Here is a 27,448-nt window from a genome sequence, read left to right on the forward strand (position 1 = left end):
CTTCCCGCCTGAGGCGCTGATCCTACTGGATGCGAAGGAGGGAATGCTTTAGACAAAACGCAGCTTGTTTTGGAAACCTGCTGCCAGCTCTTAACCTTAGCAGAGCTTCAGAAACGTGTGAACCATTTAATAGGAGTTGTAAGAAAGACAAAAGTCATTCCATAGGAGTACAATTAAAGCACAGTCCCACAGCTCGCTGTCGTGGTGCAAAGCTGCTGCACCCACAGCATCAATTAATGAATTAATTAATTAATGCAACACGGAACTTGTCTGGGTTTTTAATATTTTTAGTACCTAACCTACAGACAATAATGGAAATGAGCCCAAGTGACCAGTCTGCATGAGATTATACCTAATGAGTTAATAAACTGATAACCTAAACAGGAAGAGGCACTTAAACCACTTTATTTTCCCATTCTAACTGCCTCTCATTCTTACAACAAACACAAACACAGCACAGCATGCCACTGCCACGCCGTGCTTATTGCCCCCATTCACTGCAGCGCAGTTGGAGCAGACCTTTAAAGGTCCCTTCCAGCTCAAGTAATTCAGTGGCTCTATGATTCTGTGGTTATACAGTTGATGGCACAACATAAAAAGGGCCTTGTCTGCATTATCTTCAGCTGTGCAAGGGCAGTAGTCCCATCAAACTGGTTGCTTCAACATCCTATATACAAGGGATGTAAGTTGGCTGTGATAGCAGTGTATCTGATGTGGGATGTCGGGGTTCAAACAACCCTTTTTTATTAACATTTTCTCAACTCCTTTTTGATTAATAGTTTTCAATTTCCTTCTGTTTCTGTTGGCAGAAGGGTTCGTCCCTTTGCAACGGGTTTCTTTTGGAATTCACTTTGTTTGCCAGAACAATGCTGTCACGGATGGCAGAACTTGGGGCATGAATGCTGCCATTGTGTTGTCTCATCCTGCTTTCCTTGGGAAAACTTGCAGAGGTTGCTTTTGCACGGATTCACTCTTCCATCAGCTAACGAGAGGCCTAAAGAAACGGGAAAGGAAGGAGAACGAGCGGATCAAAGCATGCGTCCCACGGTGAACGCTGTGAGCTTTGCGAGGAAGGAAACGGGCTCCTGCGGCCCAAAGCGGCGAACGGTGCCGGGCCCGCAGTGCTCCCCTCCGACCGACAGGGGGCGCCGCGCCCCGCCGCCGGCGCGGCCCTCCGGCGGCGCCCACTCCACGCCTCCTTTCTCCCACCCGACCTTACGTGACGTCGTCGCGGAGCGCCACGTCCGGCGCGGCCAGAAGGGGGCGTGGCCTCTCGGAGAGCCAATGGGGTGAGGGCGCGCGTGCGCTGCCGGTGGGCGCCGGGCGCGCGTCGCGGGCTGAGGCGGAGGGAGGGGGTAAGATGGCGGCGCCCGTCCTGCTGCGAGTGTCGGTGCCGCGCTGGGAGCGGGTGGCCCGATCCGCCGTGTGCGCGGCCGGCATCCTGCTGTCCCTCTACGCCTGTCACCTGGAGCGGGAGAAGGGCCGCGATCTCCACTACCAGGCCTTGTGCGACCTTAGCGAGAGGGTTCGCTGCTCCGCCGCCATCACCTCCAGGTGAGGGGAAGAGCGGGAGAGCGGAGAGCGGCTGCCGGCAGCGAGGGGGGAGAACGGGCCGAGCGGGGGGGGCCGGAGCTGCGGCTCAGGGAGGGCATAGCTGGGAGTTGGAGGGGCTGGGAGCCACGGGCTGAGGAGATTCAGGATGAGGATGAGGATGAGGAGGGGGTGCTGTGGGTGCGAGGCGGGCCGGCCCGCATAGCAGCGTGCGGTGCGGGAGGCTGATGGCGGGCTGTTATAACGGGCAGTCCGAATTGCTGGTTCATCGCGGCGTTACGGGTGTCTGCCTGCATGGTGAGGGCTTCGTTAGGAGAGGTTCGCCACAGCAGCAAAAGCCCTACTCGCGGCTTGGCATATCCTGTAGGCTTCCCGTTAGTAATCAACGTGGCAGCTGCTTTCTGAAGGCTGATAGCAGTGCAGGGACTCAGCCTGCTCGGTGCAGCACTGCTGGGTGACAATGTGCTGCAGGATGTACAGCTGCCATCTGCCTTACAGCCTCACCTGTGTGCTTCAGCTGGAGACATGACTGTGCAGAGCTCTGCAAACTGCTCTGTGTGCGTGCAAAGACATGCAAGCACGTACACGGGTAAGCAGCTGAGAATGGGGGAGTTTGGGTTCTATTGCACCTTCAGTCGAATGAGTCCTTAAGCATTATTTGGGTTTTTGTGGTTTCTTTTTCCTTCCAGTTGTCCCACTCCATACAAAGGTATTGCCATAACAAAGTCATGGGTGAGGAGATGTGATTGACCTGCCGAGGTGGAAGCTGGTTGGTTTGTTTAGATGAAACAAATGTGGAAATCCTACTGCTGGAATCAGTTCTGAGGTGCTGGTTTGTGTGTTAAGTTACAGAGACGTTTGTCTGCTGCTGTCTGAAAGGAGACTCCTGTGGCTGAGTGCCTTTGCCTTTCATTCTGTGGATAGTGTTTAATTTGTGAAGGTGGTTGTTCATGGTGCTGCTTCAGAGGGGTCCTAACATGAGCAATTTCAACCTAAACAGAAAGAGGACTTCAATACAGTTTCCTAATAACTTAAATTATAACTTAACGTTATGAACGGGCTGCTGAGGTTAAACTGTGTGAGTGTTGTCAGTAATTCACCACCACCATCGAGGTGAAAAGAGAATAATGGGGATTTCAGTGCCTGAGCAGCCTCTGCTGTGGTCTGTTCTGATATTGGTCCTTCAGGGGTTGTTGTTGTTATTGTAAGGAGTGCTCTTGAGATGGGGAATTTCAAATAGCAGTTTAAATGTGTGTTTACCGAGCGCTTTGAAAAAGCAAAATGGTTATAATTAGAAATATCTAAAGATATAATTAGAGAATAATGCTGGGTAATTATAGCATTCGTTAGTAATGCCACAGCAGAGATGCTGTGTGTGCCGTGGTAAGACCTGTCAGTGCTTTACTGCAGGAGTTTTAAATGATAATATGAGTGTTTGGGGATAAAATCCACGGAGCTCTCACTAGAAATCTCCCCAGCAGTTGCTAGGAGAACCCTGCTTAGCGACTGAAGTATTGCAAATGTCAGGATAGCTTATGGTAATGGAAGCAGGTGGCAAGAAGAGTTTGTGGAGAAGGAGCATACGAGTTCTGTGCTGTCAAACCATATTTGGAGAGGAATGTGCTTTCAGCTGTATACGGCCACAGACCAGAAAGGAATATTCCTTTAAAATCAAGGCAGGAGGGCAGGCTATTAACCTTTGAAGGAGGAATAACAGTGGAAGAAATTAATCTTATTCTCCGTGTTGCCACAGCGTCCCTTCCATCAGTCGCTCTCCCCCTCCGATGCAGTGCCTCTCCTTGCTACCACGCATCACTGAGGTTTCAAAGAAACTTCATTCCTAGGAGGAAATTCAGACTGCAATTTAGACTTCACCTGGATAATGGGATTTCAGGTTCCAGCTTTCTCGTGTGCAGCGCGTAACTCTGAGCTCTTTTCATGAAGCATCTCGGTGGCAGTTGCACAGCCAGTCGTGTGATTTGTCCCTGCGATTTGTTTCTGCACAGTTAGAGGGCTGACACAGCGGTGCATGCACAGCTTCCAGAGGCTTCCTTCAGTTGTGTGACTTAAGGCAGGTTTGCTGATGGGAGTAATGGGACTTGGAAGGTCTGAATCGTCACATTTCCAGTGATGGTTCCAGCAGAGGGTGGAACTTGAAAAAGCGCAGTCATGGTATCGGTGTTCATATTAATTGTATAGGATAATTGGAATAAGTTAGCATGTTTTTCTTTGAATTCAGTTGTTTTGGAACTCAATCCTGGTCACTGGGGAGGATTTTTTCCACTAATAAGCTGTTATTATTCCCAACTCTTGCTTCTGAGCCAAATCTGGCATTGGCACAAGAATGAGGAAAGATGTTGTGAAGATTAGCAGCATGCAGAGGGAGGAGCATGGGAAATCTTCTATCAGAGACTGACTCATGCAGAAGATTATAGTGGAGAGAGAGCTTTAATAAGTGTCCCTTATTGTTCCGAATGCTTCTGGTCTCAGGCTTTTATCATGGGGAAAGTTCATGAGATGGTTTGGAAAGAAAAACAGCTGTGGACTGTATAGTGGTCACTGCTGTTATCCAAGCAGTGATAAGACATAGGGAAATAGAAATGCTTTCATTTGGCAGTTGCTGTGGATGTTTTAAGTGAATTGCCCTCTTGTGTTTGAGAAAAATGAAGTGGCAAGATTGCCTTTACTTATAATGAAGTTGGCTGGTAGCAGCTCCTGATGGATCTTTTCCTTTTTCTTGGTATAATAGTTTCACAGAGGAAATTAAGCTAATAGACAAGTTGTGTGGATAGTGGTAGGGCTTGAAGTGAAACACAGCATTTAAGTAGCAATGGAGATGCTGGGCTCCTTGCTTTGCTCTTTGGTGTGCCATGGGAGGTTTGGTCCTGTGGCATGATTCTGCGTTCTCTTCATCCATTTAAGGTGCCTGCAGGGCACAGCAAACTAGTGGATGGCTTTTATTGAAAGAAGCATTGTAGTCCAGAATATGTTATGCTGTAACAGCTTTAGTACAGCCCTAGGATAAGTGGCATGAATGACCAATGACACGTCACTGTGTATCTTCAGCAGCCCCTGTAGCTTTCAACCAGCGGTGCAGGGGGGTTGGGAACAGTATTTGTCTGCACTAACACCTTTAGCCAACTTACTGAAGAAATGTCAGGGTCAAAGCAAGATTTTAAGAATCGGTGTTTGTCTGTTCATAATTTGATAGATGACGTTTAGGAGTTCCCTGTCTGGAACTTCATGCTGATGTGTGAGGTGTTGGTTTGCTGTCTCGTGACGTAGAACTTCGGTGCTGTGATCCCTGAGTCCAACTGCACTGCTGCATCTTTCCTTTTAATGCAGGTCCCTGTTGTCCCAGCATCTTTCTGTTGCTGTACCTACAAGCAAATGTTTCAGTATGTTTGAAGTTGACAGCTGCGGCTGTTAGTGACCGTGGTCAGAGATGGTACAGGTAGTGTTGTGGTTGCCTGGTCACTCCTGGACACTTTTTGTGCTCTTGTGCATCTTTGCTAGTTAGTAATTTCTTTAATCTGAGCCACATCATTGTTTTTGTCAGGCATCTTTGATTCTGCATAGGAAAAAGATAAGTTTGTTTGAACTGCTGAAGGGTTGTGTGTGCAAACAGGGCTCCACTGGGAGTGGTGCGTGCTGGATTCTCCTGGGTGAGGCTGGAGGATACAAGCTGGGAAGGGCTGCAGGGCTTTCTATGTGCTGCAGGACTGCTGCAGAAAGCTGCCTTCATCCAGAGCCCCAGAAGCTGATGGTGAAGTGAATTTCATCTCGTGCTTGAGTGTAAAATTGATGACTTCACACTGAGGCTGGTGTGATGTGCCTTGGTGGGGGCACATCTGTGAAGCACCCCAGCTGTGTGTGTCCTCTTCCCAGCCTTACAGCCATCCGAGCTCCACTGCTCAGCAGACATCTCTTCAAATACATTATTTCTGGCTTGACTAGAATTTGCAATCGGATGAGAATAGTTTTGTGTGATGCCATAAAACAAAGTGCCCATCGTTCAGTTTTGGGCTTCACTGATGGTAGTTACAGAAAAGAGGTTATGAAGAAGGCATGTGTTGCTGTTGGCTCGTAGTGTGAATAACCAGTGCTTCTGTACAGTCTGCTAGCAGGTCGTTAAGTGCTCAGGGTTGGGCTCTTCTGGATGCTGAGGTTTTCTGGATCATCTTTGTGACACTGAAGGAGCTGAAGGATATATAGAGCGAAGTCTGAGTTGATGTTGGTAAATATGGCTGATAGATTTAAACGTGAAATGAAGTATCAAGATTTTGGAGCACTCCTGGCAAGCTTACAAATAGGAATTTTTAATCTCCTTACTTGTGGCTTTTAATTAGAGGCTTTTACTTAATTTATTAAAACTATTAGAGTGGCCTAAATGACCTTGTAACAACAAACTGGGCTTAATTCAAAATCCTCTAGTGAGGCTGTAAAGAAGCTGCACCAGAGTTTCTTACCATTGCTCGGCATTAAAGTGCTCCATATCCTTTGACCTTTACATCAGCTTTTGGCTGAAGGTGAGGTGTGAGCACAGGGCAGCCCTGCTCCTCTCGCTGGAGCTTTCACTCTGTGCTGTCACTTATCTCAGAGGTCAGATGGCATTTAAGGAAGTGAACGTATTGCTTGTGAAGTATAGGATTACTTTTTTTTTCCCTAGTAAATGATCTGAGTTGCTTCCACGGGATTACAAATGATGAAATGGTATTTGATGTTGATAGCTAATAATGTGTATGGGATGGAAAAAACAAACCTGGATTTAAATGAGGTGGCATGACTCAAGAAAAACAGAATTTGGGTTCTTTAGTTAAAGTTCTCTGAAAATAGCATTGGTTTGCTCGTTCCTGTTTGCCCTTCTCATTACAGCTAACCCAAACACTGGGAGAGAACAGTGCTGGGGACACCTGCTGCTGCTGCACCAATCTCCACGTTCCCAGGTTTTCATGTACCCGTGCCATTTGATAATCTGGGCCCCCAGAGGTGTGATGGCATTTTCAAGAAGGTATTTGGGAGAATATCAGCTGTGGGAGTGTGTGTGCCCTATTCTGGGCACCTGCTGCTCCAATGACAGGGACGTGGTGTTGGAGCCACCTGGGTTTCACCTGACCTAGGCTGGTTTTATTGTCTGTATGCTAACATGAGCATACAGCGCTTGGTTCCTCTCCTGTCACGAGAGCTAAGGGCTGCCAAGTGAAACTGAGGTGATGTGGGAACTCATTGCTGGAGGATGTCACAGTGGGATGCACTCAGGGTGGGTTGGGTACATCCAGCAAGGCAGCCCAGGGTGTGGATGCCACTGAGACTGAACGGTCAGCATGGAGGTTGGTTGTCTGTGCTTTAAGGTGAACTCCATGCAGTACAGCAGCATCTCAGCCTTGTGACTGCCTTTCTGCCAGTGGTGTTGTCTGCTCAACTGCAGTGGAATCTTTAGTGTGGAAGTGCTTTTCTTGTTCTGGATCGCAGAGGATGTTGAATTGTGCAAAAGAGGTAAAGATTGAACAGTAGCTGATTACATGGAGCTATGTCACTAGTGGATCAGGATGACCTTAGCTCTGAGGAACACAAGAAGCATCAAATGCATAGAAATATTGTTTTAAACTTTCAAAGCGATGCAATGCTTCTGAGCTCTATCAATGTCAGAAAGCAAAAAGGGCACTGTTTAGAGAGGAGATGATGACTTTCAAGACTTTTGATAGAAGGAATGTAGACTGTGAGTAAAAATCACTGTCGTATTCAGTTTTATATGTTGGGAAACCACGCGAACGTGGCTTTGTCTTGGTTTTCTTGGATCTGTGTTCTGAAAGATAGAGGATGTTTTTGAGAGCTTTCGAAGTTATAACTGCAAATGAAACATGAAGCAGCTGTATGGATGGAGCTGCGATCAGAGCTAGCTGAAACAGCAGGACGTCCTCAAGGTCTGCCTTAGGACTTCCTTGAGGTCGATTCAGATCGGTGTGAGGTTTGTTTTCCTTTGTAACAGCAGTTAAACTTGGGTGTGGTAAAAGCAGGCTTACTGTGTGTGCTCATCATACTGCCGTGAATCACACGGGCGGGCTTCAGCCTTGTTTCCCCAGCAGAGCCCATGGGTGCTGCAGGGCCTGGGCAGTGCCAGCAGGAAGTCACCAGCGTACATCTGTGGTTTCAGCCTGCTGTGTGCAAACTGCAATCAGTGCACTGCAGCTCACTCCAATAAAAAATTGGAGTTAACCAATAGTCAGCTCTTAGACATTAGAGGCCTTGTAAGAAAGATGAGTTCCCCCGAGAACTCTCAGCAATTTGTAACCTTTGTTCTTCATTAAACTTTTATTGATGTTTTATTTCTTTTCCTCCCCCCTGTGAATACTGCAGTCTGTTCCTTTGTTACATTTTCTGCATGGTTTTAGGCTTTTGGTTATCACACACAAATCAGGGGTGGTGGCTGTGATTTAGGTGTGAGAAGGAAGGTTTTATCTTAATCTCTGCTCAGGCTGCTTGCAAACTGACTTGGTTCATTGTACGTTTTGGCAGCTTTTAGGAGCTCTGTGTGGGAATAAGGGAACGATTGAGACTCTACAGCAGAAAACTTTGGCAGAACTTCCTCACAGTTTCAACCTCATCAAGCTGTGTGTCTTAAAGTGCAGGCTTCCCAGCCACCTGAAGTTGTGTGGGATGAGATTGGAGCTGAACTCTGCAGTCTGGAATGCAATAAATGACGTCCTTAAAGCTGCCACAGGACCAACGAGGTCCTTAATGAACTTGTGCATGTGGTTAAAGCCTTCACCACACTGTGACCTTCTTGTGGCTCTGGACACATCGTGTGGGGACACTGACTGTTGTGCAGGGCTTGAACTCATTATCTTTCCATTAGCAACAATTTATTGACTTCCAAAACAACCCTAGGATCAGAGCATTTAGTCTTTTTTTTTCTATACTGGATTGGAGCTTTCAATTGATGCAGAGGTTTCACTTCAGTCATTTACAGGACTCAAGACCAAATGTTTGATGTCCTTCCTTTTTTCCATGTGTGCAGTAAGAACACTTCCAGGAATCAGAGCATAATTCACACAGGACAGTTATTAAGCTTGAATTAAAATGATACATTTGATTGTGCTTTGAAAACATTGCACAAATGGCTGTGAGGTGATGCAGTCTGTTGGAGGTGTTTATTGTGGCATCTTCCTCATGTAGGAAGCTGTGATGGCAGCCTTGCACTGGTGTCAGATCTGTGGTGATCTGCATCAGCAGTGTTGTAGCATGTGGAGAGCAAACTTTGCTTTGTGTGGATGCAGAAACTGCCCTTCTGTTGGCACAGATGTAGCACACTAGGTTAATTACTGTAGATTTAGGGAGCATCCGTCTACTACTCTTGTAGTAGAGCAAACTGCTGGAGGAAAGAAAAGTATTTATTTGGTAAATGAGCTTTGAATTACAACCCAGGGAAGCAGACCTGGTGTTTGGTGAAGCTGCAGCTGTGTGAGCTTCGTAGCTGTGGGTGTATCAAATAACTTTCATCAGCAGTATGTGATGAAGTTGTACCTGGAGCACAGCCTATTACAAGCTGCGTGCTGCCCGGAGGTGCCCTGATCCTCATATGGGCTGCTGTGTCACATCGGACCATATGTAACTAATTAATTTCTTTTTCCCCAACAGTGATGAGTTGAAAATACTGATGCAAAGCAATAGGAGCCTATGTACAATTTAATGTTTCATTGTTTTGCAGATGGGGTCGAGGATTCGGTCTGTTGGGTTCCATCTTTGGGAAGGACAGTGCAATAAATCAGTCCAACAGTGTTTTTGGACTTGTGTTTTATATACTACAAATGCTACTTGGTGAGTATTAATTCAGTTTATATATCAGGTCTGTGGTGATAATAGGAGCCTGTTATGCATTGCAGTCTGTGAGAGACCAGATAAAATGCAAGGGATTTCTTTTTAGCAGTCTTATGCTACATCTGTGCAAAGGGCTTAAAAGCCCAAATGCTAATGGGAGCAATCTTATTTTCTCCTGCTGTTATTAACAGTGTAAAGCATGAAGACAGTTGTTGCATTGGTATTTTCACTCAAATGTGCTTAGCATTGGATTGCAGGGTAGAAAAGAGAGGAGACAAAAATTGGATTTAGAAGTTTTGCAGGAGTAATATGGGCAGCATGTGATGTGATAACGTGTGCATGGCTTTGTAACTGCAGTGTGCTGTGGCTGTTTATGTGGGCAGCCATACCTTGACCAACCTGTAATTTTCCCATAATTCAGGACTATGGAAGATGCTAAATACTGCTTATCAAAGGATTGTTGTACAGAACCTAGAAGCTCTCTCCCAATAGTGATTTGTCAGCCATCTTGAACTCATGGTACACAAAACTGACTTTTATGTAATGCAGACTTGCTGAGCAGCCTTGAGTTGGAACTGCAGTGCCTAGGCTTTGTGCTTTGTGTCAGGTGGAAGGAGAGCAGCAGTAGTAACTCTTTCTCTCTTGTTGCAGGTATGACAGCAAGTGCAGTAGCAGCTCTAATCCTCATGACATCCTCCATAGTGTCTGTAGTAGGGTCTTTGTACTTGGCGTACATTCTGTACTTCGTGCTGAAGGAATTTTGCATTGTCTGCGTCATCACATATTTGCTGAACTTCATTCTCTTTATCATCAACTACAAACGACTAGTTTATTTGAACGAGGCCTGGAAACGGCAACTCCAACCCAAACAGGAGTAGCGCCTGTTCGAACTTGTGACTGACAGCCTGAAGACCCAACTTCCATTAAGTTTATTTTGCAGTAATTTTTTATTCTCCATATCAGACGCTTTCCCTGAGATTCATAACTGAATTTTTAATTAGAAATTGGAAGGGGCCCTAGATAATTTTTTTTTTTTTTTTTTGTGCTAATCTTCAATTTAAATGTGGTTGTGAAAGAAAGCTGTAAAGCAATCAAAGACAAGCTTTAACTTTACTTTGAAGGAGTTCTAGCCACGGCAGAACCTAGACTCTCTCCTCCCCCTCCACTTGTAAAGTGGGCAACACTTGCTATAAAATATCCTGTATATAAATTCAGGTATAACGAGATGTGATCATGACATTAAATATTCTAGAATAGCATTATGATATTTAATGTTGCCATGTTTACAGTCTGTGTATTACATTTTTTTTTTTTTTTTTTTTTTTTAAGCTGATGGACTTAGATTTGATTAGGACTTATACTGTAAATAAACTTAGAAATCTTGGTTTCATCCCTGGAGAACTCACTGTACAATCAGTTTTGTTAGCTTAGGAGCTTTTGGAGTGTTCAGCTAACAGTCAACTGACGTGATGGAAGAAGTGACCTCTGTAGAGCACCTTGTTGGGGCACTCACTGCTGGTGCTTTCACAGAAATGACGGTTGGGTTTTGTTCCATTTCTCCTGTTCCCTCCTGAAAATGGAATTAAAGCTGAAACCTGAAGTATGTTCATCAAACCACAATTTCATTCATTTCTGTACAGAATGAAAATAGCTCAATGTGGTCGATAGAAAGTTACCACCAGGATGTGAGATACAGTGTGGGCTCCTGGTGGATCAGAGCGCTCTTGTTCCGCACAGCGCTTCATTTCAAATTGCGGTCAGACAGGCAGTGTTACTCATGTTTTGTGTTCTATGAATGCTGCAGTGTAGGATTGCAATCTGCAGTGGAAACCACTGAGAGAGCGGGATAACCAAGTAGTGCACCGAATGAGCAGATACTGAATTGATCTTTGTCAGGATCTTTGGTTTGTGCTATGTTGGGAAGTGAACTTTAGGCCTGACACACACAGGATCCTTTGGAAAGGCAGTCTGTTTTGTGGGATAAGTAAAAGTGCTCCTGAAATTGAAATCTGATGCAGTGCTATCATTGCTCTTTCTAATAACTAATTAAAAAAAAAATTAAACTGCAGATTTAAACAAAGGAACAAAATTGTGATGCTGTTTCTGCTCGCAGTATTCTAAAGCTGAATGTTAAAAGTGCCTTCTGTCTTAAAATCTTAAACCAAATACTTAGTGTTGAACTTGGCAGACAGAAGTGTCCTTGCTTTAAAAGTGAGCAAACAAACAAAAGCCCCAGCAAATTTGCTGGACGTAGAAAAGTATTAAGAAACCTATTTTAGTTTTTAGACTGAGAAGTGGTAGCAATACTGAACCAATGTGATAGAAGTCAATGATGTCATTTGGGAAAGTGAAATGCTTGTGTTTGGAACTCTGTGACACCAGAATATTCAGCTACGTTCTGTAATTGGTGCTGTGCTGCTTTTTGCCCTTGTCAGCTTCTAAATACAAAGAATTCCAACTGCATACCTGTTTAGTTAAAGAAATAGTTTAACTAATCTTAGGATTGTTTCTTAAACATGAATGTCAGAAAGACACTTACGTTGTATGGCTAAGTGGATTACAAACACTAAGTTGCTGAGGATGAACTTGACTGTGAAACATACAGTATTCAGTAGAGAAAATAGAATTTTTAGGTTGAATTCACAAAATAGTATTTGCTACTGAAGTAATTTTCTGGTTTGTATCAAGGATGTAGGTGGAAACTGCTTCTGTGTATAGAGTTCTGTGGTATGAGTAACATCTGTTGCATGTAACACTAAATTTCTTGTCCCTCTTGTCTAACGGTTTTAGACAGTTCATTAAATGCATTTTGTATTGACCAGAGTATAGTTAAAGCTTGTCTTGATGTTTAGTTCTGTCTCTCAAATGCCTTGAACTCTGATGTGAGGGGAGTGAATGATGCTGAACTGGTCCCTCAAGGCTCTCCTCTGTTCTCTTAGAAGCCTCGAGGCAGCATCACCAGCATCCCTGGTTCAGATGTTGTATAGATTTCTTTCGGTGCATTCCTGTGATCCACACTAACGCATCTTTTCACTGGAGGAAGAGGTGAACATGCGCTGCCTGACACGGTCAGCTGCAGTGCTGATAGCTCAGAGCAAGCAGCAGCGGAGACAAGTGTAATCAGTGATTACTTGGTCCAATTTGGGGTGTAATGCACACCCAAGGGGAAAAAGAAAAAGGAAAAAAGCCCCGTCAGCAGAAAGTATAGGTGTTGACTAACTCGCTGTGTCTTGTGCTTGTCTGTGTGGGCATAGTCTGTTAATTCAGTTTGTTTAGTAAAATTGTTTAGGGCCAGATTTTCAGCAGTCCTGTCTGCAGTTTGTGTCTGTGTGCACATGGAGGTCAAATGGGAAATCTGTTTGGTCTCTGGAAGAATTTGCTGCTGTATTTTGTGCACAATCTTGCAAATCTGGTCCTAATTGTGAACTCTCCTGTCTTGTGTGCTTCTCTTGCAGTTCCTTTTTACTGGAAGTGATTTGCTAGAAATGGCCCTAACTCTTCTACTTTCTCTCTCGTGCTTCAGAAATGCAGTTGGCCTGAATAAAGGGCAGAATTAATATTAGCAGTAGAAATTTGGACCTTTTTGCATCCAGATCTTTGACTTTTTTCTCACTGCTACCAAGGATAGCAACATCATATTTCTTCCAGTAAAATGGCTCAGATTGCCATTAGTATTGTGATAGAAATCAGAGGAGTGCTTCGTGCAACCATTCCCCTGTCTGCCACCCTCAGCCAGAACAAGTGTCACAGCAAAGGTGTGATCGATACGAATTTGCCATTTACAAAAGAAGGGAAGCTCTGAGGATACGGTAGTACACCTAAGTGCTTGTTGATAATACTTGGTCTGGCAAAGGGACAAGGGGAGAGCGAGTCATTACGCAGATGCTGGTTGTGGCTTCAACCCCATCATAATGGAGGGGGGGGGGAAATTAAGATACGGTAGTTATGAATTTGGGCCATTGCCCTCAGCCCTCCCTGGCTCTCAGAAGCCCTGCAGGGAGGGGCCGATTCAAGGAAGAACAACTTCATCCCAAAAGCTGTTTAGGAAGTAAACATTCCTGAAATCCTCTTACTGTAAGGTACTTGAAACTCCTAAGGCCAATGAAGCATTCAAGTCTTGTTTAGGAAATGAGTGTTCTTGGAACTTTCTTACTGCAAAGCGTTTGCAGTGCTAAGGAAGGCCAACAAAACATTCCTGCCGCCTCCGATATCTGAAGTGACAGCGAGTCTCTCTTATCAGGAGATTTCAACATCCTGCAGAACGCGTTTGTCTTCTGCTGTGCCTCTGTTGATTGTTCAGAGAGATTGGCGAGGTGCTTTGGGCAGCGCTTGGCTCTCCTAATTTATATTGGTTAAAGTTAAGGAGAGATCTAATAACTTCAGATCTGCCAACATTGTTTAAACGTGATCTAGACAAAACTGGTCCAGAAAAGGTGAAGTATTCTGTTACCATAAAACTGTATTAAGCATGGCCTAAATATTAGGTGTGTGTTCTGTATAGTGTGTTCCATCAACTATTTATCACCAGTGCTTTAAACTCTAAACTAAACATCCCTTTAAATGGAGACATTGGGCAGATGTTCCTTTTATCAATATATAGATGGAGAGATTCTCTTATTGCAGGCTTAGGATAAGATTTTGCTAACAGGTAAAACAATGTAAATATGTATGAATTCTATTTGTTGCACATAACTTTTTGGTATAAAAAAAAAATAAATGTAGAAATTACCTGTGGATGTCTTGCTGCAATCATTCTTATGCTGCATTCATGCAGTCCGAACATAAGAGCTTGAATGAACCCAAACAGAGGCCTTTTTGGACTCAGTCTGAGCCTTAGAAACTGTTTTTAAAGTCAGTACTGTAATTTTCTTTCTCCAAATGTACCAAGTTGTGATCTCTTTCAAAGCAATTGTATGCTAGCAGTAGAAGGGTTAAAGCACTTGGGTCCTCAGAGAATACCCTCGTATAGAACTGCGGCTTCGTTGCGTCTTGCTGAATGTTGTGTGCACATGAGTGTATAATGGTTGAGCAGCATTGAGGCTTTACTGTTTACAGTTCTTTCAGTAACAAGCAAAAAAAACGTTAAGTGTGTTAATCAGTTCCTTCTTTCCCTGGTTCTTCAGGTGTTTTAACTCCACTCTGACAAAATGACGGAGTGTCTGGAAACTGCTGTTTATTTTTGTGGATTTGGGGGGACAGGGATGGCGGGGAGCAGGGAGGATGGGAGCTTTGGGAGGAAGGCTTGGATAGGTGGGTTTTGAGGTTACAGTTGTACTGAGCTGTTGAGAACAAGCAGGAACTGAAACTGAAGTGTGTGCTTTCCATACATGTGGATATTAAATTTGGCGTATGTTTTGTTGGACTGAATGAAAGGATAGCATTCTCTTCTGAAACCACAAGTCCTGAGCTTTATTGTAGCTGTCTCAGCCCTGGTTTCTAATGCACTAACAATGTCAAATCTTGATCTGTATTTCGATGTGGCAGCTGTTGGTATGTCAGACTGTCTTGAAATGGGGAGGAGAATGGTTTTTAAAAACTATCTAGAGGGTAAGAAGTTGACACTGATTTCAAACAGTGGCAGTGGCCTTGAGTACACTATTCACACTTGTGTCAGGCTACATCTGAACAAGTGTCTTTCTAATATTGATAGACCTTTATATTCTGGGTTTTTAGTTAATGACAAGGTCTGTAAACCTAACACAAGTGTAACCACAATGAACGCTGGTAGTATGTTGTTTCTTTTCCCCCTAGAGGTTCAAGTAAAAATGGTTTGAAGTCTGCAGTAAACATGTATGTGCTTATTCTGCACGTGGCAATGGAAAGTGTTGTTGGGCTCTAATGTGCCACATCTAAAGGAATGAGAATTTGGCCACCACATAACACGAGCGCATTCTTTCTTGAGGTACGAGCAGAAGAGCAGGTGCAGAAAAAGTTGGCGTAGCAACAAGTTCACACAGCATCAGTGAACTGGGATAATGAAACTGTTGTCCCAGAATTCAGTGGGCAGCTCCTATTTCTGTGGTTCTGCTGTGGGTGATGCTGCTGCTGGGACAACCCTGCGAGCTTGCAGTAAGAAGCTGGCAGATTCTGGGCTCTTCTGTGAGTACTGGCACTACTTACTATAACCTGAAGTCTGGCCTTTAGAGTCCTCTAAGACTGGTGTGCAGCCTAAAAGGGAAGTTATTATACTACATTACTCCCTACGTACACATTAACTTACATATAATCCTACTCCAGAGTGCTTCAGGCCCTTATCAAAAAGGCTTAGATTGAATTTGCCCTCTAGAACTCTATTCCTGTAGAGCAGAATGAAAACTTAACGTGAAGGAAGCTCTTCATGCTGCAAGGTAAAGCTGCATATAATTGTGGCAGTTCTGGTACTGTGATTAAATAGTTCTAAACAAAGTTCAGTTGATGTAGTACCTACCTATCCAACATATTCCACCTTGCTGCTGTGGTATGAATTCCATACTGTATTGGAGTATGTTGGGTATCCTCATAGAACTATCAGTTCACACGCTTCCTGAGTTGCTGTTAACTCAGAATTCCTCAGCCAGCTGCATGTGTTCTGTCCAGTTTTAGACAAGAGAAGTTAGGTAGTCAGTGATCCCGTGGACGACGTGCTGCGAGCTGAGTGGTAGCAGTTAGGGAAGTGTAACTGGAAAACCTCACTTGCATTAGAGGGAATTGATGCTCACTTAGACTAGTTTGGACTTTTGAAGTCTTCTGCATTGATTTCTATTGTATTATTTTTGTTTTGTTTTTTGCTATAAACAGATACCTCAGTCAGGATGTCTAACTTAGCTCCTTGAAACTCTGAACGTTTGTTTTACTACCTGGAAACAGGAAGCCTACAGGCATGGCTGAGCATAGTAAAACTAATGTTTCTGATCTGCTTTGTGTCATAGTAACTACTTTAGGTGGGCTAGAAATTGCATTAGACTTGCAAGACTTGTGTCAGGCACAAATATTATTTAAACAGGAATTTAATTAAAAAGTTCAACATAGTACCCAGCTGTTAATGCCTTTTCATTTCATTATAGAAAGAGGATATGTGATTTTATTATAGGAGGAAGACAGCTTGATTCATTTGCAATCTTCCAGTATCTTTCTCTCAGAACAAATGCAGCTGACTTGGGCTGTCGTTGGCGGGTAAATATTCCTTTCTTGTTCCCCAAAACACGTGTGACCCCTGCAGAGAAGTTATAAAATAAAGCAGTTATATACAAAATGCTCTTCTGTCCCCTATTGTGAATTGTTTCAATGTATGTTCTAAATCAGGTTAAGTGGGAGAGACCTATGCACTTCCTTCTACACGTCAGATACAGCAGGGATTTTGGCAAAGGTAATTTGTGTGATCTGGGCAAGAATCACTGATAGAACAGAGCAATATAGCTGCAATTCATTGCATTTACAGCTGGAAGTCGATGACAGTTCATTCAGGTATGTCTATTAACTCAATCAGTATTGCAGCTTCAGCAGATGTTACTTCTGCCCTTAATGCCACCCTGTAACTTGATGATGAAGATGTCAGTTACTAATTGTTTGGCTGTTCTATCCCTTAGTGGTGCCCGCATCCTTTTTGCCTATTTTGGACTTGGTAGATAACTAGAATTAGTGACTGCAACATGTAGAGAGACTGGAACTGCATCTGTGTATGTAAGTTTGTCTGAGTTTTTCCATTGTCCTATTTGAACCTTGCTGACTGCTTCTCTCTGACAACTAAGCTTTTGAATACCTATGCTGGTGCTCTACAAATTATTTTAAATGGTGATTATCTGCCTGTATTGCCACTCAGAGTTCACTGCCCTAGCTTGCTGTAGGTGGCATATGCACAATTGGTTCTTTAGGTGTCCTGAGCTACAGCAGTTTGATTTGTGTGAGCACACTGTAGTGCCCCATACTTCATAAATGACTTACCTTCTATTAACAGTGGGTTAAGTGTCACAGTACGCCGTTGTCAACCATTGTGGTATCTGGCCCTCCACTGCTAACTCTCTACACCAAGTTAATAATACATTTATTTATGGTGCTGCATTATTAAGTGCAGTAGCAGATGAAATATGAAGCAAGCGAGACACTTCCCTAAAAGCTAACTGAAGCTCTGACTTGAGGAAGGCCAAGAAAGAGATGTAATCTGTGTCTGCTTAGAAGCTTCCCTTGTGCTCTGCCCTCCTGCACTGTCCCATGTTCCCATGTTCTGGCTGGCATCTTGGCAGGTGAAACAGCTGGGAGCTCAAGCTGGAGAAAGAGAATGCATTAAGCCCAGAAGGACCTTCCCTGCTGGCTTTAGTCACACTGGACTTTGTCACAGAAACCAGCTGTGTTCCATCTCCAAAAGCAGAGGGTTCCTTTGTCCTACTCTACAACACAGTATTCTATGTGTCATAAACCATTTTATGCTTGGAGTGAGAATGCAAAGTTATTCAGAATGTAAATATAAGCTTACCTTGATTAGTCATAAAATCAGCAAAATTCCAGATGAGTTCCCCAATCACATACTCTTTCCTCTTTTTGTCAAAAACAGAATGGTACTCTTTCAGCAAAGCTTTCTGATACTCCTCACTGAACATAGCAGGTGGATCCTACAGCCAGGAAAAAGAGGTGACTTTAAATGAAGGTAACTGTTAATCTCAGCAATTACAATTGTTTGATCTTTTCATGGCCACTGCATTAACAATGGCTATTTTACTAAAGATTCACAACTAATGAAATTGTGAGAGGAAACAAAATGTAATGCCAAGTTTACCTCGGGGAACGTGTGTGGTTTTGCTTTACTAACAGTGCTTTATTGTGAAAGGTGTAGGAGTGCCATCCCTTCTTATGGACAGTGGTGCTGTGACATGGATGTCCACTCCCCACTGTTGCATTTTCCACTGAGGCATTTTTTTGCAAATGCCAAAGTACAGATTCAGATTTAAATCTTAACTTTTAGAGATTTAAATGCTGTAAGTTTAAGTTGACAGTTAGCTATATCTTGATTGCCAGAACGATTAATTATAAAGGGAAAAGCACACTGTAGTTTAGGACCCAAACACAGAAGTGTGATTATTTATATTTCACATGGAGTGCAGCTATACTAGCAGTCAGAGCTGTTGAAAACTGCATACCTAGGGGAAAACTAAGCAGAGAATGGCTTCAGGATATTTAACACTTACACTGTGAAGTCCGGGAATAGAGTCAGCTCCATATTCACTCTGGATGATGGGCTTCTGGTAGGTTTTATACCAGTTCTCAAACTGTGCTGTAAGTTGCAGTGGAATAACTTCCAGATGGCCTGAGTCATGGTACCAGGAGAGGTAGCTGTTCACACAGATTACATCCACATAAGGAGCCTACAAGAAAACCAAGGTGGGAGTGTTTTGTCACAGAACTCAATGTATGCAAACATTTGTGAACTAACCCTCGTTTTGGTTCATTCCATGGAATTCAGCCTTTTCTCCTATCATTCTGGCCCTGCCAACATGACATATTTCCCATGAAGGAGATTTAAAAGAAGTTAGATTTTACAAGGTACTGGTGTATTAATTTGGCATTTCCTCACAGTTTTAAGCCACAGTAAAAATGTTAAACAAGATTAACCTATTTTATCCTTAGGTTTGTTAGAAGTTTTAATGTTTCCAAGATGTCTCTGGCTTGCTGGTACATTAGACATACTTACTGAGTATTGGAATATGATGGTCAAGTTAGTAGTCAATTATTTTGACTGGCAACTAAATTTGTGCATCAATGGTGCAACACTAAGAATAAGCATTCTGCAAGTTATATGCCATTTCTACCACATGGACAGTATGATAAAAGGGCACAAAGCCTACTAAAGATGAAGTGATGTTGTATGTAACTTGTTCAATGTTCTCTTAACATGTTTTGTAATAAAAAAGAAGTTCTAATATCACAGCAGCGTGCGAGATCTATTCTTTGGTTTTGTTTGCCTTGTGTATCCTCAAACTGGTCAGAATATGCTGGTAGGGTTGAGAAGAGTCTGTGTGTGTGTGTGTGTCTGATGCAACAGCAGTGTCCAAGAGCAAATACTTGCTCATTACCTTTGAAACTAAGGTCACCAGGGTGTTTTTTTCCTACAGGTGGGGAGTTACAGCAGGCCATTCCTGCTAACTGTAGGACAGCTTCAAAGAAATACAGAGTATAACTTGTAGCAAGGACAGGTATGTACTAACCTGCAAACTCACCTGCTTGGAGTGCTTATTGTACAGTAGTAACATGAACTATTATAAAATACTAAAAGTGACATGGGAACTACCACTGAAAGCTTTTTGTGTGTGTTATAGATCATTGATTCATGCTCTGGCCAGCTTAAAGCACAGTCAGTCAAGTACCTTTTGGCTAATTACACAGCTACAAGACTTGAGTTATGAAGCTGAGCTTGGGCTGGAAGCACCTTTAGACTATTCAGTATTACCAGACATCTGCCAAAGACTAACTAGAGCAGTTTAAAGAAGGAATTGAAGACAAAGTTTCCTTCTTTAGATTTCCATAAAGGCTTTTAGTGGTTTTAAAGGGCTTAAGCTTTAGTTTAATTACAAATGGAAAATCTGAGCATTAATAGACAAAATAACTGGAACAGCCAACTGTCACAATGTTCACAAAATCCAGGGGGCTGATTCTACATATTCCACTTAATACCAAGAACTGTTCTTTTGCAGGTTATTTTAGCTGGCCTACCACTACAGTATAAAGGGCTTTGTGTTGGAAGCCAAAATGTAAGTTTTCTTCTACCTCTTCTTCATAAATATCTTTAGTAAATTTGCCAAGGGAAAGGACTGGAAATGGTCTGAGGACGAATTTAACATATAAAGTATAAAAAAAGATAGAAATTAAAGTAAACTTACACCATGATCAAAAGCGTAATTAGTAGCAGACACAAATGTTACAGGTCTAGAGGGATCCAGAGCTTTAGTGTGAGCTATCAGTGTCCTGTTTGTAAACAATAAAGCAAGAGTTCAATGGCATGGAGAAGCAATGCAGACAAGAATAAGCTCACTTTTCCAAGCTCCCTGTCCTTCTGCTGCTTCAGACATTTAAAGCTGCTTTCAATTTTGTAGGCAGAGCATTTTCAAGTAAATACTGCAGAATCCTGATTGTCTGGTACAACTCTGGGTCTATTTCTCCAAAAACATTGCCTTATCCTTATGCTACAGCAGGCACAGGTAGGCTGCTATGAAGGAAGCCCAAAATGAGGGAAATGAGAGAATGGGAGGGTGAGGTTCTGCGGCTACCCCAGCATTGCAGAAGGGTGGTGGATCATTTTGAGAAATGAAAATTCCCAGTTCTCCCTGAATGCACTTACAGCTATCAGTGACAGTTTGCTGCCCCCACTGCAGGATTATTCTTGGCTATCCAAAGCTTAAATCTCTTCAGAATAAAACCAAAGGGTCTGTAGGGACACAAAGCAGTGGCTTTGAAGTAGGGTGTCACTAACATCCACAAAACAAACGACTAACAATTAACTGAAGAACCTCGTCTACAGAATTAAAGGCCAATTATTTTATACCTTTGCAGTAATTCTCAGAATGAGAATTTAGCATTCAGCTTTCTTAAGTAACAAGGTAACCTGTTCCCATCAGGTCTGCTTTTGCTTTACCCTTGTCTCAAGAAGAGATGCTGAGACCAAATAGAATCCTGGCAATTTTGCAGAGGTTTACTGATTCGGAGACCATTACGTTTCTGAACATTGGTTCAACATATGCATTAGTTACACTTTTAGTTTGCATCTGTGGGTTACTTCTCTGTGCCATCTTAAACATGAAGGTACACCTCTTGTCTAAATTCAAGCCTCAGTTCTGTGTATGAGCACTCACTTGAAGTAGTAAGCAGCTGGGGGCAGATCTGATGCTGGCTCGTTGGCTACTGACCACATCACAACTGAGGGCCTGTTCTTATCCCTGCGGATCAGCTCCTCCATCACAACGAGATGATGCTGTAGTGATTTGTTCCCAAAGCTCTCACTGAAAGGAAACAAGACTAGGTAAGAATAAAAAATCACAGGTAAGTTGTGCCAGGGGAGGTTGAGACTGGATATCAGGAACAATTTCTTCTCCGAAACAGTAGTATGCAGTGGCACAGCTGCACAGGGAGGAGGGGGAGTCCCCATCCCTAGAGGTGTTCCAGAACTATGGAGATGCAGCACTGAGGGACGTGGTCAGTGACAGTATTGGTGGTAGGTGGACAGTTGGACTGGATGATCGTAGAGGTCCTTTCCAATCTTAATGATTCTATGATTCTACAGCAAATGGAATGGATAACTCAAGCTTTGGTAAGCACCCATGAGCACTGAAACTGAATGTGGCTTCTGCCTTATTTCCCCGAAGGCTGCTGCACAGTTCAGGGCCATGGTTTGGGCTCACTAATGGAGCCAGGTCTGATGACACAACAGCCATGTGGCAGAACGCCCTCTGGTTGCCTAACCTCAGTGGGCAGACGTGGCACTGGGGGAGGCTTTAAAACGTGACAGGCTGATTTCTAAACAGAGCAAAGTGCCTTCATTATCAGGGTGTCACGAGCTTCAGGATGGGAGGGGGAAGCTGTGGGAGGGAAAGACATAAGGGGAATGGTGCTTTGTGGTTTGCTTACAGCAACTTAATCCCCACTCCCGGGCACTCATCGATCACCACGATGCCGTAGGTGTCACACAGGTCCATGATCTCCTCAGCATAGGGGTAGTGGCTGGTGCGGAAGGAGTTTGCCCCCAGCCAGCGCAGCAGGTTGAAGTCCTTCACAATCAGCGCCCAGTCCAGGCCTTTGCCACGAATCTGAGGGGGACAACAAATCAAATCCTGTCGTATTGCAGCGGAGGGCTTCGCCTCGCACCGCGACTGGGCAGCGCTGAGCTCTTCCAGCCTCAGCGCACAAGATCTCTCTGTGCATCTTTATGAGTGCAACCTCAAGCATAAGCTTAAGGCCGGGGTTGGGAGAAGTAGCCGCAGTGAGGGCTGTAACCAAGCTGCCCCTCCACAGTGCTCTCCTGAAGGAGGGAGGTGAGGGAACGGGAGGTGAGCGAACGCGCGGCGCTGAGGTGAGGAAGGCGAGGCGGGAAGGGCGGCTCCGCGCGGCGGGACGGGGCGTTCGCTGGGGCTGAGGGCCGCCCCGTGGCCGGGCTGAGCCTCGCAGATCCGCGGCTCAAAGCTCAGCGCCCGCCCTGCTTCTAAGGGCGGGAAACCGTTATTTGTGACTAGAAGCGATAGCCTGGGCTCAGCCAGGCTGTGGCAGCGCGGTGAGGTGAGCCTGCACTTACATCCGCGTCCTCGTGCTTGTTGACCCCGTGGAAGTAGAAGGGCTTTCCGTTGATGAGGAACTGCGTGCTGGTGACGTGAACGGTGCGGATGCCAACCGGCAGGGTGTAGATGTCCTCCTGCGGCACGCCGCTGGCCTCAGCCTCCATCTTCACCTGGGTTCCCAAAGGAAAGCTGTGCGTGAGGTGCTGGGGTGGCAGAGCCCTCCAGGCTGTCTATGGGTGCTGCACTCTGCGCACAGTAGGAAGAAAGCTCACTGCGTGGCAATATGTGTGAAAGAGGAGCTCAGCCTGCTTCCCAGAGGCTCTACCCTCCATCACGCAGCATCTCCTCCCTCGTATTGTTTCAAATAGTCCTTCTGCAGCAGGCAGATCAGGCCAGAGATGTGAAAGGCAAATACCTGAGAGCACATGCATGCACTCAGGTATGCCCTGCTCTTCTCACCACCGACCTTCCCATTCAGCATCCAGAGCTCAAATTGGTTACAGCATAACTAGTAATGCCATTCTAGAGATGTGGACAGGATCCAGGGGAGAGCAAAAATAAGAAAGATGGGCCATATGACTGTTCCTTAACGCTGTTATATAGTGAGAAGAAATGCACACAGAAGAAGAGATGTCACTGTTACCTCTAAGAAGTAGCGGTATCCAGGGCTCTCATGCATCAGATAAGGCCACCACAGGTTTGGATTTGGCACTTTTAACTCTCCAGCTGGCCCGCTGCCTGTAGCAACCACTTTCCCCTCTTGATCACGTAAACTCAGAGACAAGGAATAGAGTTCGCTGCCAACTACCGATATCTGATATTGCACCATTGCTGGTTCAAAGGACAACAAAGCACAGTCAGAGACTGGCATGAAAGGCAAAATACGTACATCCCATGTGGGGAAATTTTCACATACAGCAGCATTAAATAGCAAGGGAAAACAGCAACAACAATAGAAAGGTACAAATTATAACAAGTGTGACCTATCTTGAGGTCCAGAAGTTTTCAGGTAGATTTGTAATACACGAATATCTGTTACTTAGAGATAATCCTGCTTTAAGTGGCAGAAAGACTGCCTCTGCTGAGGAATCCTGCTTCTAGAAACACCTGATTGTCCTCTCACTTTAACAACAGAGTCTTGTGAGTACTTTTTCTTATTGTTTCTGATTATTTTTTAATCAGCAACTGCTGAGCCAGGCACTAGACCAGCTAAGGTTAAAACAAAAGCCACTACAAAACAAATTCAATTGGAATTGCAGGTTATTTTTTTCTATTGCCCTTGTCATCTCAATTTGGAGCCGGAGGTTGCTGCTGTAATTGCTCTGAACATACCAACACTCTCTGATGAAGTAGTTGTCACAGTAATATCATCTATGTAGACAGAAGGTGTGGTGTAAAGCACAACTGGGCGATGGATTCCAGCATAATTAAAGAAATCAAACCTGATGTTCTGTACAAAATAGTTCTTGGGATACCTGAGTGAGGAAGACAGGAAAAACGGCTGCATTATGTTTCATTACACAAGAACTGAAGGCAGCATATGGATGCTGGTAAAATGTGCTGGTAAAACAGTCTTTACAACAGGATGGGTCTGTATTTCAGCAGTGCTACTGATGCTATGCTGAAGGGCTTTACCAGTTAACATACATCTACTGCACTGAATGGGTTTGATCCTTCAGGACAGCAGGCTCTTGCACTTCCAGCTGAACTCAAGCTTCTCAATCTGCCATTGATTCAGCTTTGCAAACCATTTAATCTTAGTTCCCTGTGTATAAAACAGATGCAGTAGTTCAGTGTAGATTCCTCATCACACTGAAACTTAAACTTCTCACTGCTTGGCTGGCGAATTTTAGTAAAAACACAACCCATGCTCTTCTAAGTTGCACAGAGGGTCTTATGAGACAGCAGCTGAATAAATCCCCATTCTCTCATCCCTGGGTTAACCTGACAGTGCAGCACGTTAGTGGATCACCTTGTTTTGTCATTCATGTACTGAATTGTCCCCGGAGGCAGAGTGTGCAGCGTCAGAGTGTTGTTCAATGCAACAGTGATACGGCAGGGAACCCCGGGGCTGCGCTGGACAATCCTGCTTATATCTGCTTCAAAAGGGAGGTGGCCGCCTTCGTGCTCCACAACCTGCACTCCATTCACCCACTGCAACAGAAGAGAGCCGTGAGCCCAAGAGGCAGGGTTAAGATTTGGTAGCAGTCGTAGCAGCAAGAAGGGAAGGAGCACAGCAATGGGCAGTTGGGATTTAGAAACACAAACACAACCACCTGTGCAACGTACCACGATGGAGTAGTAGTGGGCACTGCCAAACCGGAGCACCACCCTGGTGCTGAGGTCATCCTGCAGCCAACGTTGAGGAAGCAGCACCTCCTTCTCATACCACACCCAGCCAATGTAGTTCTCCAAGTGGGGGTCCTGAGTGATGTCATTGAAGCTGGCAGGCACTGGCATGTCAATAACAGGACCAGTCTGGCAGGAATCGAACAGAACAGAAAGGAGCAAATCATTAAAAAGAAGAAATTCTGCTGTTTGGTTATGTAGCCTGTACTGCTGGAGGTATCCCCTGCCACTGACAGCCTCTCTAAGTGGAAATACTTGGAAGAACCTGCCTAGAAACCAGCGTGGTCTGTCCCACACAAGTCCTGCTTACTACCAAGCCCTGTTCATACAGGATGAACCTGCTGATATCTTTTCCCCTCTTGAAATGCTTTTATGAACAGCTCTGGTACCACACAGTGGGAAGGAGGGAAATGCCCAGGTGGCTGCTCAGCCTGCGATGCCTCACAAAGTGCAGTTCTTCTTGCACACAGCTCCAGCGGTTCAGTGCACAGTGCTGCAATGTCAGCTCACTGCCATGATGTTTTGTGCCAGGCCATGAGCCACAGAGTGACAGCAGCAGAAGCTGTAGAACTTTCAAGTCAGCACCCCCAAGGAAGCACTGTTTATACCTCTTTACATGGGCTGAGTGGCCTTTCGTGCTCCTTAAACGCAATTGCCATAGCGGTAATTCACTCGGCTCATTATTAATGTAAGGATTATAAGCAGGCAGTGTTGTAATGCATTTAACATCTCAGTAACCGGATGCTATGACACAACTGAGCCATTCATTTTTAGCACCTGCTGCACTCGTGATGTTGCAGCAGCGCACAGCTGGAGTGCTTCCCCTTTCCATGAAGAGTGGAACCAGGAAGGCCCTGGAACGACCTCCATGTGCAGGGCTGACTCAGTGCTCACACTTATGGAGCTGCAGAGAAACTGAATCCTTAGTAGACATCACAAAATGCCAACAGGGAAACAAGGACTTGGGGTGAAGCAGATTTTGTAGCAGCTGGTGCTATGAAACCTTTGGCCAGGATGCCCACATCGTGCATCTTCTTGAAGGAGATTCCCGGTGTGTGAATGCTGAGTGCACTTCTCAGCCCCCGCTGGGAGCACTGCTTGGGATCCCCCTCCTCCGGCTCTTTTCTGCCCACAGCCCTCCTCTCCTCTCAGAATTAGGCTAAAAACCGTCCAGAATGCTAAAAGGGGAAGGATGGTGCTTTCAGCTTAGGATATGCATAATCACTGCACAGAGAGGGAGCCGGGGTTCTCTTAGCAGATCGAAGTTACACCGTAACCTGCTTATCTGCACTCGGTCACTTAGGAAGGAGCAGCTAACAGCTTGCGGCAGGCAGGAGCGGAGCTCCGAGCAGCGCCGGACGGCCCCAGCAGCACGCGGTACGCTTCCCCAGCGCCTTCGGGCAGGACGTTCCGTGCAGCCCCGATGCGAGGCGAGCATCTGAGCAGAGGGGAAGTGAAACAGTTCTCTGCTCCTGGGAAAAGAGCCCCGCAGCAGCCGCTGTCCCAGAGGAGCCGCCCGCCCGCCAAGCCCCGCGCTACCTGCCGGAGCGGCTGCCGGTACCAGCGCTGCTCGAAGCCGGCGTCCCGGCCCGGCGAGAAGTCGGCGCGGAAGCTCCAGATTCCTCCGAGCTCCTTCAGCTCTCGGGAGGGGCTCTCGCGGGGGTACAGCATGCCGCCCCTCACGGCCGCCACCCGGCCGGCCGCGGCCGCCGCCACCAGCACCAACAGCTGCAGGCGGCATCGCCCCACCGCGCCGCACGGCGCCGCCGCCGCCATCTTGGTTGTGGGCAGCGCCCGGCCGGGGGGGGCGTGGCTGCCGCTATAGGGCCGGGCGGGAGCGGGCGGTGCTGCTGTGACCGGCCGGGGGTGGGAAGGTCAGCGGTGGCGGTCGAGCGAGGTGGTGCTGCTGGAGTCCTGAGACGTTTTATTCCGTTATTTATTTACTTACTTATTCGTTTATGTAATAGTTGTTGTTTGTTTGTTTTCTCCCGTAGACAACTGTGGAAGCGGGCGGCGTGGCAGCCTTTGGCGACCATCAGGTATGGCGAAGAGCCCAGATCACCTGACGGCAGCTCAGCCACAAGAAGGAAGGTGCTTGCTATGTTAGGAAGTCACGTTTGGGCTGACCTATGAACCGTGGTAACGTTTTCCTGTTCAAAATCCATCCCTCAGAGCTTAAACGGAAATAAAATAGGGTGGAAAGTGTTACCACAAAGGTCGGGGAGGAAGGAAATGCCATCTGATGGATTTTAGTTTCACAGGACAATTTTGGAGTGCAGATACGGAGCAACCTCTAGAGTGTGCTGCCCATAAAAGCTCTCCTGACATAGAGGAGATAGCTCCAGTTCTTTCACACTAGTGAACTGCATTCCTCAAGCCTCAGAAGGGCTAAGGAAGCCCAGCTCAATCTTGCCTCTTAAAAGAATACATAAGACAGAAGTTTCAGTGAGTTACAATACACCACAGTGTTTATTAACTCTGGATTAGTGTGATAAGCA

At 45.2% G+C, this 27,448-nt stretch overlaps 2 protein-coding genes across 3 annotated transcripts; one reads left to right on the top strand and one right to left on the bottom strand.

Annotated features, from left to right (window-relative positions):
- The first annotated feature begins 1,350 nt into the window (after window positions 1-1,350).
- VKORC1L1 (vitamin K epoxide reductase complex subunit 1 like 1) lies at window positions 1,351-19,261 on the top strand. The gene is made up of 3 exons (XM_042879439.1): window positions 1,351-1,554; window positions 9,260-9,369; window positions 10,021-19,261. The coding sequence occupies exons 1-3, from the start codon at window positions 1,361-1,363 to the stop codon at window positions 10,245-10,247; spliced, it is 531 nt and encodes a 176-aa protein (XP_042735373.1). The 5' UTR covers window positions 1,351-1,360; the 3' UTR covers window positions 10,248-19,261.
- GUSB (glucuronidase beta) lies at window positions 14,225-26,726 on the bottom strand. 2 transcript variants are annotated; one of them, XM_042879437.1, is made up of 13 exons: window positions 26,490-26,726; window positions 24,891-25,079; window positions 24,574-24,755; window positions 23,934-24,076; window positions 23,245-23,432; window positions 22,619-22,771; window positions 21,958-22,136; window positions 21,186-21,332; window positions 20,217-20,301; window positions 18,528-18,704; window positions 17,819-17,954; window positions 16,424-16,561; window positions 14,225-16,003 (listed from the first exon to the last, which is right to left on the bottom strand). In XM_042879437.1, the coding sequence occupies exons 1-13, from the start codon at window positions 26,724-26,726 to the stop codon at window positions 15,948-15,950; spliced, it is 2,010 nt and encodes a 669-aa protein (XP_042735371.1). In that variant the 3' UTR covers window positions 14,225-15,947. The 2 variants fall into 2 exon arrangements, with proteins under 2 accessions (XP_042735371.1, XP_042735372.1); XM_042879438.1 differs by lacking the exon at window positions 14,225-16,003 and having other exon boundaries at window positions 16,338-16,561.
- Window positions 26,727-27,448: the final 722 nt, after the last annotated feature.

The sequence above is a fragment of the Lagopus leucura genome, unplaced genomic scaffold (assembly GCF_019238085.1).
Source record: "Lagopus leucura isolate 7727_CA_CO unplaced genomic scaffold, USGS_WTPT01 Super-Scaffold_100024, whole genome shotgun sequence".
Lineage (NCBI taxonomy): Eukaryota > Metazoa > Chordata > Aves > Galliformes > Phasianidae > Lagopus > Lagopus leucura.

Excerpts from the sequence above, each read along its gene's own strand:
- VKORC1L1 (XM_042879439.1), top strand. The coding sequence starts at position 1,361 with ATGGCGGCGCCCGTCCTGCTGCGAGTGTCGGTGCCGCGCTGGGAGCGG. Across the intron at positions 1,555-9,259 it reads TCCGCCGCCATCACCTCCAG|ATGGGGTCGAGGATTCGGTC; the intron begins GTGAGGGGAAGA and ends ATTGTTTTGCAG. Across the intron at positions 9,370-10,020 it reads TATACTACAAATGCTACTTG|GTATGACAGCAAGTGCAGTA; the intron begins GTGAGTATTAAT and ends CTCTTGTTGCAG.
- GUSB (XM_042879437.1), bottom strand. The coding sequence starts at position 26,726 with ATGGCGGCGGCGGCGCCGTGCGGCGCGGTGGGGCGATGCCGCCTGCAG. Across the intron at positions 25,080-26,489 it reads ACCGGCAGCCGCTCCGGCAG|ACTGGTCCTGTTATTGACAT; the intron begins GTAGCGCGGGGC and ends GATTCCTGCCAG. Across the intron at positions 22,772-23,244 it reads GATACCGCTACTTCTTAGAG|GTGAAGATGGAGGCTGAGGC; the intron begins GTAACAGTGACA and ends TTGGGAACCCAG.